This window comes from Notolepis coatsorum (assembly GCF_963971535.1).
Source record: "Notolepis coatsorum genome assembly, chromosome: 2".
Taxonomy (NCBI): domain Eukaryota; kingdom Metazoa; phylum Chordata; class Actinopteri; order Aulopiformes; family Paralepididae; genus Notolepis; species Notolepis coatsorum.
Window position 1 is genome coordinate 77,990,816 of NC_140166.1, and position 14,300 is coordinate 78,005,115.

At 40.6% G+C, this 14,300-nt stretch overlaps 1 protein-coding gene across 1 annotated transcript in view; it reads right to left on the reverse strand.

The window, feature by feature from the left end:
* The window catches only part of igdcc3 (immunoglobulin superfamily, DCC subclass, member 3), a gene marked incomplete at both ends in the record, with an annotated part of 66,715 nt that overhangs the window by 11,923 nt on the left and 40,492 nt on the right, over positions 1-14,300 (reverse strand). The window contains 2 exons of the mRNA XM_084308235.1: positions 261-396; positions 2,288-2,392. Coding sequence (XP_084164361.1) covers positions 261-396; positions 2,288-2,392 — 241 coding nt within the window. The remainder of the gene's footprint in view (positions 1-260; positions 397-2,287; positions 2,393-14,300) is intronic.

Sequence of the window (14,300 nt, forward strand, 5' to 3'; positions counted from 1 at the left end):
CACACACACACACACACACACACACACACACACACACACACACACACACACACACACACACACACACACACACACACACACACACACACACACACACACACACACACACACACACACACACACACACACACACACACACACACTTTGAGTGAGACCCTGAGTGGTGGGTGATTTCCTTTATTGCTGATACAGCTCCATGCCGGCTGCAGCCTTGTTGATGGGGGGCCATTTTGAAAAGGCCCATAATATAATATACACACCTGCCCCTGTAGCTGAAGATGAGGAAGAGCACGCAGAAGATGATGCAGGTGACTCCTATATGGATTCCGATGACGATGGCCGTGGTGGACGTCTTGCCCTGTTCGTCTTTCACGCAGTCGCACGGAGTGTTCAGCACTGGGGAGGGAGACACGCCGCACACTGTCAACAGACCCTGGATCTGTTCATGTGGGTATACTGCAGCACACGCAGCACACTGTCAACAGACCCTGGATCAGTTCATGTGGGTATACTGTAGCACACGCGGCACACTGTCAACAGACCCTGGATCTGTTCATGTGGGTATACTGCAGCACACGCAGCACACTGTCAACAGACCCTGGATCTGTTCATGTACTGTAGGTATACTGCAGCACACGCAGCACACTGTCAACAGACCCTGGATCTGTTCATGTACTGTAGGTATACTGCAGCACACGCCACTGTCAACAGACCCTGGATCTGTTCATGTACTGTAGGTATACTGCAGCACACGCCACTGTCAACAGACCCTGGATCTGTTCATGTACTGTAGGTATACTGCAGCACACGCCACTGTCAACAGACGCCTGTCTATAGGGAGGAGAGTTTCTATTGGTTCTTTGTTCCGCTTTGCTCCCGCCTCCCTTACATGCAAGCTACGTGAGTGGCCGAGGAGGAGGAGGAGAGCACGAGACGAGTCAAACAGCACAGCCTCAGCCTAAATGTCAAATAAAGTGAACGAGATAGTGACAGAGAGAGTAATGAGCAAATGAGCACGGTCTCTAGACCATTCTCCTGCTTGCTGCCAGTGCTAAGAAACAGCTGAGGTCTCGCTCTGAAATCCTGTGGGGCGTATGTGGGTGTTTACCCTACGATGCAGCTGTGTGCGTGTGTGTGTTTACCTTACGATGCAGCTGTGTGTGTGTTTACCTTACGATGCAGCTGTGTGTGTGTGTGTGTGTGTGTGTGTGTGTGTGTGTGTGTGTTTACCTTATGATGCAGCTGTGTGTGTGTGTGTGTGTGTGTGTGTGTGTGTGTGTGTGTGTGTGTGTGTGTGTGTGTGTGTGTGTGTGTGTGTGTGTATGTGTGTGTGTGTGTGTGTGTGTGTGTGTATGTGTGTGTGTGTGTGTGTGTGTGTGTGTGTGTGTGTGTGTGTGTGTGTGTGTGTGTGTGTGTGTGTGTCTGAGCCAGGAAAACAAACAAGGATTCTATGGATTGGATCCACTAAACGTATTGGAATACAGCTACCTATAGCGTTATCTAAAAGATAAAAACAATAGTTTGTGTTTGTGCATTTTCAAAATTGTAGTGTGGTAGTCGTGAAAGGGTTAACCTTCCGTAGTGTGGTTGTGAAAGGGTTAACCCTTTGTTGTGTGGCGGTGAAAGGGTTAATAACCCTTTGGTATTGCGGTAATGAAAGGGTTAAAAAAATCAATACTCTTCCAACCTCCTGGTGGGCAATATAACAAGAGCAGCAATCAACCTCAGAATTAACCCTGTCGGCGCCGCGGTAGTGCGGTATAGCCGGTCCTAATGGCTGTAAATGTATACGCAGTTCAAAGCCACGGTCATTTACCACTGTGTATCAGTCTTTGTGTTATAGCTCGCCATAGGGAGGTGTAGTCTGACGTCACTTTGGACCGCACGCGAGGTCCAGACGTATAGGGATTTATCACTGGGAAAATGGATTATTGGCTATTGTAACAATTCTGCCTCATGACCATTGGAAAGCTTTTTTTCTAAAAAAAAATTAAGATAATTGCGAATATTTTCATTTTGAGCTATCGATTGTGGGTGAATACGCACAGAAAGGTACACCATGCAAATGTTCATGCTTTATTTGTTTTAAACAAGACGATTTAAAAATGGGCAATGGGGAATTACATTGCGTTTTCAAGATGGTGGAACGGCCGGAAACAGCGATGACGTAACCACTACACCTCCCTATAGAGACCTAGGCCAGAGCCCCATCGCTGGAACCGACGTCTGATTCTGTTCAAGGCGACACATTGTGTGTGAGAGGCATCGTGTGGCTGTAGGCAATCACCTGATTTCTCCACAGCCTCCCTCAGTGAAATGAAGCGCATGGTAGCGTTGCCGTCTCCATGCTGGTTGTAGGCGAGTAGCTTTATCTCGTAAACCAACGCAGGATCTGGACAAAAGGGAAAGGACACAATGAGAGGTTCAGATGAGGAGGAGAGAAGCACAGGTGCCGCGGGCCTTCCATCAGACATGTTTACAATGGAAGGCGAGACGTCGACGGCGACGAGAGAGTCAGTAACCGGATTCTGTCAGTTCCTTATTCCTTATTATTATCCACAGTGTTCACATGTTCCTGCAATATGTACCCGCTGGGGAACACAGTGTCCCTTCATTTTACACTTTAATAAACCCTTACAAATAACCTTATTACTAAATAAGAATTAAGGTAAATCAAGAAAGAAGTTAAGTAGAATTGTGCATGCTAAGTATGATTAAGGGGCAAAACCCCTGATTTGTACCCTTAACACTTTCAGTGCCAATGACGAGATTTCTCGTTAGTTCATGCCAACCGTGCCAAATCGTTTTTTTTTATTAGCGATTTTCCATTCATATTTCATCAATCTAGCCTCCCGTTTACCACTGGAACTCTCTCTGAGCTCCATTGGGAAAATACCGCCCCCTATCGTCTCTCCGTGTGGTACTGCACCCCTTTGGATTGGATTGAATGAAACGTATAAAAAAATTAAATCCTGCTTCCACATTTTACTTTTCAGGCATGTAACTCAAGCTTTTTTCACAGAGATATCAACGTGGGCCCTACGTGTGTGTGTGCGTGTGTGTGTGTGTGTGCTGATCAGGAAATGGATAATCGATTTTTCAGCCCGCTTCTATAGCATGCATAAGTACACATATACTATCGATAATCTAGCGTTTAAAACTATTCATAAATAGGCCGAAAAATTACAACGTTTTTTGTGTATTCCAGTATATTCCAGTAAAGGGCGATTATCACAGAATCTTCTGAAATGTTCTGGAACTTTCATAAAACGAGCGTTTTTCAAAATGGTATAAAACGGAAATGAACCGATTAAAAAACAATCCGTTTCGACAATGTTGACTGCAAACAAGTCATTGATAAGCGACGGCCATATTATACACATAGCCATAATTTAAGATATAGTTTATGCGTTCGCAAATATGAGAGCTCTATCATTGAAGTGGGTGGTGGCACGCAACAGGGTTCCGGGGCACCGGACCCGTGGCGCGGAAAGTATTAAGGGGGAACTATTTTGCTATTTATTTCACGATTTGGGCCATTTTAGTCTATGGAACACACCTGTAAGGTTTTTTTCAATAAAATTCATTGTTTTGTATTTCTAATCAAGTACTGTAGAGCACCACTTTCTGCCCTTCAAGATTCCAAGCTGTTTGAATCTTGACAATATATACCGCCGTCAATATTATTGCACGGATCGGAATACAGGCGCGCAACAGGTTGACGCTGATACAGCGAGTGCTGGAGTGCTGATACGAGAGAGAGAGAGAGAGAGAGAGAGAGAGAGAGAGAGAGAGAGAGAGAGAGAGAGAGAGAGAGAGAGAGAGAGAGAGAGAGAGAGCTCCCCTCCCCCAGTCTCATTACCCCCCACCCGTTTTATCTAGTTCTCTGAGTGTGTGATTCACGGTGTGTGTGTGTGTGTGTGTGTGTGTGCTGAAGGTCTCTGATGTCGAAACCGCTTCCGCATTATTTGCACTCGCTGCTCATATAAACGTATCACAGTTGATTGTGGGTGGGCGGTGTCAGATCAGCGCCCCAACACGTCACAGATCCGCTAAATTCAGAATGGCTTGGTTTAGTGGGGGAGGATCTTGTCTCAGCTGAACTGGAGGAATGCACCAAAATGAGAATTTGAGACCTAGACAGTGTTGGTACAACCCCACATTGCTAGAAAACAATGCTAAACACTGGAAAAGGCCATTTATAAGATAGTTCCCCTTTAAAAAACAATTACAACCCTGTCATTTAAAGGTCCCGTGTCTTATAAATGGCCTTTTCCAGTGTTTAGCATTGTTTCCATAAATGGGGGATTATATCAATGTGGTCTGTGTCTCTAATTATCATTTTGACTCATCAGTCTAGTCTCGAGTTCACGAGATCTTCCCTCACTCAACTAAGCCATTCTGATTTGACTGTTTTGCTGACGTGAATAGGGCACTGGTTGTAGTCACCGCCCACAATCAACAATTCGCTCAACAACAGAGCGAGTGGAATTACTTCCTCAAACAGAGGGTGCAGACAGACAGCAGAGAACGAGCGAGTGAGCGAGCGAGAGAGAGGGAGAGAGGGAGAGAGAGAGATAGAGAGGGAGAGAGAGAGAGACGGAGATAGAGAGATAGAGAGGGAGAGAGAGAGAGAGAGGGACACACACAACCTCCCGACCACACGGGAGTGTGTGTAAATGTGTGTGCGCGCGGGGATGGAGCTTCTCCCCCGCAGTCGGGAGCACTCGCATATCACTGTCAAAATATCATTGCGCACGCTCCCACGCGCACGCCCATATTCCGATCTGTGCAATAATATTCACAGGGGTATATATTGTCATTTGAAACAAGTTACCAATGCATTGTCCCATGGGATTATGCCCCCCTGTGGCAAAATTCATTTGCATCCCCCTCAATCTTTCTATCTCTCTCTCTGTCTGCCAGTCACAGACTGTGGGTGACTGTCACTCAAAGCGCTTATGGGCGGAGCGGGAGCCCAGCTCAAAACAGCTTGAAATCTCAAAGTGGACAAATTTTGCTTTAGAGTACTTGATAAAAAATATAAAACAATGAGTAAAAAAAAGAAAAATTACAGATGTGTTCCATAGACTCACAGGAATTGTGTAAAGTTGCCCAAATAGTGAAAGGAATAGCAATGCATGTCCCCTTTAAATCAAATTAATTTACCCTGACATTGCTGATTATAGTGTTTAACCCATTACTGAAATTAAGGGGTGTGCAATGTTTTAAGTACCCCTTGTGTTTTTCTTTTATTAACCCTTGTGTTAATAAAAGCAACCTTGGGTTTCTTGAAAGGCGCTATAAAAATTTGATTTATTATTATTATTATTTGTGTCTGATAAGGACCAAATGGTCCTTTGAGATTCTTATTTTTCTTATAACTTTGCATTGATTATGTTTGTAGCCAATATATGTGGCAAACGTGTGTATTTTAGAATTATCTTGGAATTCTTTAGTTTTTTTGTAATGTCAGATAAAAAATTAAATACTCCCACTTTTCTGAAAAGAGTTGTTGTTAAATCTGACATTACAAAAAAACTAAAATCCATCAAAATCACTGTTGTTTCTAATCATTGACACATGTTGGCCTGTAATAATCCCCCCCAGAAAAATCCACTTTGCATTTGATATTGCGTTTTTGAAGAGGACAATTTTTTAGTCCCCTAATGGTAAGAGTGTATCACTTTAGTTTTCAGACACAAGGGTTAAGTGCTATCCCCAGGCCATCAGGATGCTCAACGAACAATAACACTATGTAACAACCATCAAATGCACTCACAGCACACACATCCACACACACACACTCACTTTAAACATACAACTCACTGCAGCACCCACTTTAACCACTTTAGTACACCTAAGCACACTTTATATTTATCGGTAAAGAATTTGCACTACAACCCATACCTCATTACACCTTACTGTAAATTATATTGTACCTAAATTGTACCTCATCCCACTTCTGCTTTGCACTGTATAGTATATTGTATGGTAACTTAGTTACTTCTACTCTACATAGAGCATTGTATGTATATATGTATATACTGAACATTTTTGTCTACGTACTTGACTTCTATTTTATACTTGCTATACTTATTTTATTATCTATCTTTGCCTAGCACAGTCTCTGGAGCGAAACAGAAAGAAGCATTTTGTATAAAAGTATTCTGTACTTCTGTATGACAACTAATAAAGAAACTTGAACTTGAAACTTGAAGTGCACCATAGAATACAGCATTTCTAAGGCATTCTAAGAGGGATGCTTGTTCCCTAATCTGACTTCAGGGTAAAACAATAGCCCATGTTATACAACCTCAGGAATCATCTCACACTTCATCTCCTATCTTATTCAATCTATTCAGTACAACTATCTCATAGTGCACTAGAGTGCAGTGCATACCTCTGTCAAGGCCTAGCGATCTCCCCACTGGGCTGCTTAGATGACAGAAACAATCAGTTGACAGACAATAGAAAGCGATAAAAAACCTGCCGCCCAGGTCATGAGAGAGAGAGAGAGTGAGAGAGAGAGAATATGGTGTTGAACAGTCTGATGGCTGAGGGGACAAAGGACCGCCTGACCCACTCACTCCGCGAGTGCAGCGATATGAGCCGTCCACTGCGGATAATAATAACAATAATAATAATAATAATACATCTATTTTATATAGCGCTTTTCCAGATACTGCTCTCAACAGACCCAGGCTATAAATGGAATGTTTTTTTTTACATAATACAATGTCTATGGTATGTAGAGTGATGTGTACAGTGTAATGTGTACTGTATATAGAATGATGTGTACAGTGTAATGTGTACTGTATATAGAGCGATGTGTACAGTGTAATGTGTACTGTATATAGAGCGATGTGTACAGTGTAATGTGTATACTGATATAGAGCGATGTGTACAGTGTAATGTGTATACTGATATAGAGCGATGTGTACAGTGTAATGTGTCTACGGTAAATAGAGCGATGTGTACAGTGTAATGTGTCTACTGTATATAGAGCGATGTGTACAGTGTAATGTGTCTACTGTATATAGATCGATGTGTACAGTGTAATGTGTATACTGTATATAGAGCAATGTGTACAGTGTAATGTATACTGTATATAGAGCGATGTGTACAGTGTAATGTGTATACTGTATATAGAGCAATGTGTACAGTGTAATGTATACTGTATATAGAGCGATGTGTACAGTGTAATGTGTATACTGTATATAGAGCGATGTGTACAGTGTAATGTGTCTACTGTATATAGAGCGATGTGTACAGTGTAATGTGTCTACTGTATATAGAGCGATGTGTACAGTGTAATGTGTATACTGATATAGAGCGATGTGTACAGTGTAATGTGTCTACGGTAAATAGAGCGATGTGTACAGTGTAATGTGTCTACTGTATATAGAGTGATGTGTACAGTGTAATGTATACTGTATATAGAGTGATGTGTACAGTGTAATGTATATACTGTATATAGAGCGATGTGTACAGTGTAATGTGTATACTGTATATAGAGTGATGTGTACAGTGTAATGTGTATACTGTATATAGAGTGATGTGTACAGTGTAATGTATACTGTATATAGAGTGATGTGTACAGTGTAATGTATACTGTATATAGAGCAATGTGTACAGTATACTGTATATAGAGTGATGTGTACAGTGTAATGTGTCTACTGTATATAGAGTGATGTGTACAGTGTAATGTATATACTGTATATAGAGTGATGTGTACAGTGTAATGTATACTGTATATAGAGCGATGTGTACAGTGTAATGTATACTGTATACAGAGCGATGTGTACAGTGTAATGCGTCTACTGTATATAGAGTGATGTGTACAGTGTAATGTGTATACTGTATATAGAGTGATGTGTACAGTGTAATGTGTATACTGTATATAGAGTGATGTGTACAGTGTAATGCGTCTACTGTATATAGAGCGATGTGTACAGTGTAATGTGTATACTGTATATAGAGCGATGTGTACAGTGTAATGTGTCTACTGTATATAGAGTGATGTGTACAGTGTAATGTGTATACTGTATATAGAGCGATGTGTACAGTGTAATGTATACTGTATATAGAGCGATGTGTACAGTGTAATGTGTATACTGTATATAGAGTGATGTGTACAGTGTAATGTGTATACTGTATATAGAGCGATGTGTACAGTGTAATGTATACTGTATATAGAGCAATGTGTACAGTATACTGTATATAGAGCGATGTGTACAGTGTAATGTGTACTGTATATAGAGCGATGTGTACAGTGTAATGTATACTGTATATAGAGCGATGTGTACAGTGTAATGTGTCTACTGTATATAGAGCGATGTGTACAGTGTAATGTGTATACTGTATATAGAGAGATGTGTACAGTATACTGTATATAGAGCGATGTGTACAGTGTAATGTATACTGTATATAGAGCAATGTGTAATGTATACTGTATATAGAGCGATGTGTACAGTGTAATGTCTACTGTATATAGAGCTATGTGTACAGTATACTGTATATAGAGCGATGTGTACAGTGTAATGTGTCTACTGTATATAGAGCGATGTGTACAGTGTAATGTGTCTACTGTATATAGAGTGATATGTACAGTGTAATGTATACTGTATATAGAGCGATGTGTACAGTGTAATGTGTATACTGTATATAGAGTGATGTGTACAGTGTAATGTATACTGTATATAGAGTGATGTGTACAGTGTAATGTATACTGTATATAGAGTGATGTGTACAGTGTAATGTGTATACTGTATATAGAGTGATGTGTACAGTGTAATGTGTACTGTATATAGAGTGATGTGTACAGTGTAATGTATACTGTATATAGAGCGATGTGTACAGTGTAATGTGTCTACTGTATATAGAGTGATGTGTACAGTGTAATGTATACTGTATATAGAGTGATGTGTACAGTGTAATGTGTATACTGTATATAGAGTGATGTGTACAGTGTAATGTGTCTACTGTATATAGAGCGATGTGTACAGTGTAATGTATATACTGTATATAGAGCGATGTGTACAGTGTAATGTGTATACTGTATATAGAGCGATGTGTACAGTGTAATGTATACTGTATATAGAGTGATGTGTACAGTGTAATGTGTCTACTGTATATAGAGCGATGTGTACAGTGTAATGTGTATACTGTATATAGAGTGATGTGTACAGTGTAATGTGTATACTGTATATATAGTGATGTGTACAGTGTAATGTGTACTGTATATAGAGCAATGTGTACAGTGTAATGTGTCTACTGTATATAGAGTGATGTGTACAGTGTAATGTATACTGTATATAGAGCGATGTGTACAGTGTAATGTGTATACTGTATATAGAGCGATGTGTACAGTGTAATGTATACTGTATATAGAGTGATGTGTACAGTGTAATGTGTACTGTATATAGAGCGATGTGTACAGTGTAATGTGTCTACTGTATATAGAGCGATGTGTACAGTGTAATGTGTATACTGTATATAGAGCGATGTGTACAGTGTAATGTATATAGAGTGATGTGTACAGTGTAATGTGTCTACTGTATATAGAGCGATGTGTACAGTGTAATGTGTATACTGTATATAGAGCGATGTGTACAGTGTAATGTATATAGAGTGATGTGTACAGTGTAATGTGTCTACTGTATATAGAGCGATGTGTACAGTGTAATGTATACTGTATATAGAGCGATGTGTACAGTGTAATGTGTCTACTGTATATAGAGCGATGTGTACAGTGTAATGTGTATACTGTATATAGAGCGATGTGTACAGTGTAATGTGTATACTGTATATAGAGCAATGTGTAATGTATACTGTATATAGAGCGATGTGTACAGTGTAATGTGTACTGTATATAGAGCGATGTGTACAGTGTAATGTGTACTGTATATAGAGCAATGTGTACAGTGTAATGTATACTGTATATAGAGCGATGTGTACAGTGTAATGTATACTGTATATAGAGTGATGTGTACAGTGTAATGTGTCTACTGTATATATAGCAATGTGTACAGTGTAATGTGTATACTGTATATAGAGCGATGTGTACAGTGTAATGTATATAGAGTGATGTGTACAGTGTAATGTGTACTGTATATAGAGCGATGTGTACAGTGTAATGTGTATACTGTATATAGAGCGATGTGTACAGTGTAATGTATACTGTATATAGAGCGATGTGTACAGTGTAATGTGTCTACTGTATATAGAGCGATGTGTACAGTGTAATGTATACTGTATATAGAGCGATGTGTACAGTGTAATGTGTACTGTATATAGAGTGATGTGTACAGTGTAATGTATACTGTATATAGAGCGATGTGTACAGTGTAATGTATACTGTATATAGAGCGACGTGTACAGTGTAATGTGTACTGTATATAGAGCGATGTGTACAGTGTAATGTATACTGTATATAGAGCGATGTGTACAGTGTAATGTATACTGATATAGAGCGATGTGTACAGTGTAATGTGTCTACTGTATATAGAGTGATGTGTACAGTGTAATGTGTCTACTGTATATAGAGCGATGTGTACAGTGTAATGTATACTGTATATAGAGCGATGTGTACAGTGTAATGTGTACTGTATATAGAGTGATGTGTACAGTGTAATGTATACTGTATATAGAGCGATGTGTACAGTGTAATGTATACTGTATATAGAGCGATGTGTACAGTGTAATGTATACTGTATATAGAGCGATGTGTACAGTGTAATGTGTATACTGTATATAGAGCGATGTGTACAGTGTAATGTATACTGTATATAGAGCGATGTGTACAGTGTAATGTGTACTGTATATAGAGTGATGTGTACAGTGTAATGTATACTGTATATAGAGCGATGTGTACAGTGTAATGTATACTGTATATAGAGCAATGTGTACAGTGTAATGTATACTGTATATAGAGCGATGTGTACAGTGTAATGTATACTGTATATAGATCAATGTGTACAGTGTAATGTATACTGTATATAGAGTGATGTGTACAGTGTAATGTATACTGTATATAGAGTGATGTGTACAGTGTAATGTGTATACTGTATATAGAGCGATGTGTACAGTGTAATGTATATACTGTATATAGAGCGATGTGAACAGTGTAATGTATACTGTATATAGAGTGATGTGTACAGTGTAATGTATATATTGTATATAGAGCGATGTGAACAGTGTAATGTATACTGTATATAGAGTGATGTGTACAGTGTAATGTATATACTGTATATATAGCGATGTGTACAGTGTAATGTATATACTGTATATAGAGCGATGTGAACAGTGTAATGTATACTGTATATAGAGTGATGTGTACAGTGTAATGTGTATACTGTATATAGAGTGATGTGTACAGTGTAATGTGTATACTGTATATAGAGTGATGTGTACAGTGTAATGTGTATACTGTATATAGAGTGATGTGTACAGTGTAATGTGTATACTGTATGTTACATCCCAATGTATATATTCCCCAGTGTGTGTCTCCATGTGTGTGTTCTCCATTTTGTTCCCTCCCTCCAGCCATTGTTCCCTTTACCATTGGTCCCTGCCAGGCCAATCCTTCCATTATTGCAATACAGCACCGATTGGTGGATGGCTTCAGACTCCAACACTCAATCCACACCACCCAATCATGGATCACCCCACACCTGTTAAAACATGGCTTCTCACTTCAGTCTTTCTCTCTCTCTGGCATGAGGCTAGGCATGTTGTGTTTTTGGTAAACCTGTAACTTTGACAGTATTGCATTTCGTTTATTGGCCTTTGGTGCTTAGTAGTAATTTCCTTGTGTGTGTATGGCCACAGAGAGAGCATCGTTAGTTATAGTTTGTTTTTGTATATATTCTGCTTTTGTTTCTGTATAATTAATGTGTTTTTCTCTCTTTCTCAGGAAGCACAGATGGGGTGAGCTGCCATTTCCTTTGGACATTGTTTTCTCCTGTTTTGGTTAGGTAAGAGTAGTTTAGGTAATGTAATCTCTTTTACCATAGATTAGATTGTGTTTATTTGGAGTATAGTGGTGTTTGTTTGTTGTTTTGGCCTGGGCTCACCCCTGAGCTACATGTGCTTCCTTTGCCTCTATTCAATAAATATCATTGTTGTTTACAAACCTGGTCCATCTTTTCTGTCAACCAACTGTTATGTTACAGCCCTTTACCCTTAGACTCACAGGGGTCGTAACATAAATGGGGGCTCTGCCTGGATCTTGTAACCCGTGTTCAATTGTTGGTTGATGGATTTGGTGAACTGTGTTTGTTTACACTTGTATAGTTATTAATTACTTTGTGTAAAAATGGCATTTGTGTAAAAAAAAATAATGGTAGTTAGTACTTTTGATCTGGGGAAATTCTTGAGCAATCCTACTTGGGAAGCGCTAGATAGCTGCCGCAAGGCAGACTTAGTGGAGATTGCCACACATTTTCAACTCTCGGTTCAACAAAAGCATCTTAAGCAGGATATCAGGTGTCTTGTGGTAGATAAGCTGTTGGAGCAGGGGACGCTTGTTTTACCTGCGGTCTCTGATGAACATGCAAGTCCTCCTGGTGAACTTACAGAAGCACCGCCTTCTGAGGAGCAAGCCCATGGTGCTGAAAAGGCAGGTGTGAACGTCACATTGCCACATTTTCACTTGACCTCTCCTGTGTCAACTGGGTCTCGAGAAGGGGCCCAGGTGAAGGTTAGAATAGCCCGTCTCCAGATGGAGGCTCAGGAGAAGGCACAAGCACGTGAGGCGGAGTATCGGCTTCGTAAAATGGAGCTTGAGGCGGAAAATGAAAGGGCTATTAACATCCGTAGGTTGGAGCTTGAGGTGGAAAAAGAGCTCAGACTGCGGGAGTTGGAGCTGGGAGACCAAAGGAGTGGATCCAACTCTGCTACACCGACTCCTCCACAAGGCCCGGGTATGTCCTCCTCCACAGCTTATTCATCACACACTTTTGATATAAGTAAACACATTGCTTTGGTGCCTCCGTTCCGAAAGACCGAAGTTGATACTTATTTTAATGTGTTTGAGCGTATTGCTGCTTCATTGTGCTGGCCAAGAGAGGTCTGGCCTTTGTTGCTTCAATGCAAATTGACTGGTAAAGCCCAAGAGGTTTGTTCAACACTTTCCCTAGAAGATAGTCTATTGTATGATACTGTGAAGGCTGCCATCCTTCGTGCATATGAGCTTGTGCCCGAAGCTTATAGGCAGAGGTTTCGCAGTCACAAGAGAGCTGTCAACCAGACCTTTGTAGAGTTTGCTAGAGAGAAGGGAACTCTCTTTGATAAATGGTGTGCAGCAAGCAAGGCCTCAGATCTTAACTCTCTCAGATAACTCATTCTATTAGAAGAGTTTAAGAATCGTTTGCCAGAGCGTATTGTAATTTACCTGAGTGAGCAGAAAGTGTCCACTCTGCAGCAAGCTGCTGTATTAGCTGATGAGTTTGCGCTAACCCATAAAACTGTGTTTGTAGATAGGCGTGACTCGTTTCCCCCCCATGATTTCTCTCAGAGACCTTCTGTCCCCAACCATTCAGAATTCACACACCCCCGACCAAAAATGTCACCTCCACGCTCAAAAGAGGAGCGGACATGTTACTACTGTCATAAATCTGGTCATGTTATTTCTGACTGTTTAACATTGAAACGTAAGCAGCAACCGTCCTCTCAGAACTTTAGACAACCCAAAGGGGTTGGTCTGATTAAAATGGCACCTGATTCCGATCAACAGATGCACAATGATCAGGATGTTCTCGATCCTTGTTTCAGGCCATTTACTTCCAAGGGTTTAGTTTCCTTGACAGGGGATCCAAAAGATCAGTGTACAGTTCAGATCTTACGAGATACTGGAGCCTCACAATCCTTTATCCTCTCTGATGTACTACCTCTGTCTGAGAAATCTTCCTGTGGTTCTAGTGTCCTGGTTCAAGGTATTGAGATGGGTTTCGTGCCAGCCCCGTTACACTGTATTCATGTACAATCTGATTTGGTCACTGGTTTCTTTAAGATAGGGGTGAGACCTTCCTTGCCAGTTAAAGGCATTTCCTTTATCATGGGAAATGATTTAGCTGGAGGACAGGTGAACGCTGTGCTGGAAGTGGTGGATCACCCAGACACAGATTCTCTGCCTGATGACTTGTCACAGAACTTCCCTGAAGTTTTTTCTGCAAGTGTTGTCACTCGGGCTCAATTGAAAAGGAGAGGTGATGAAATTAATTTGTCTGACTCTGTTTTTGCTTCAGCTTTTGTCAGGGAGGAGTTGCTGGCTCCAACTTCTGATACCGCTGACAAAC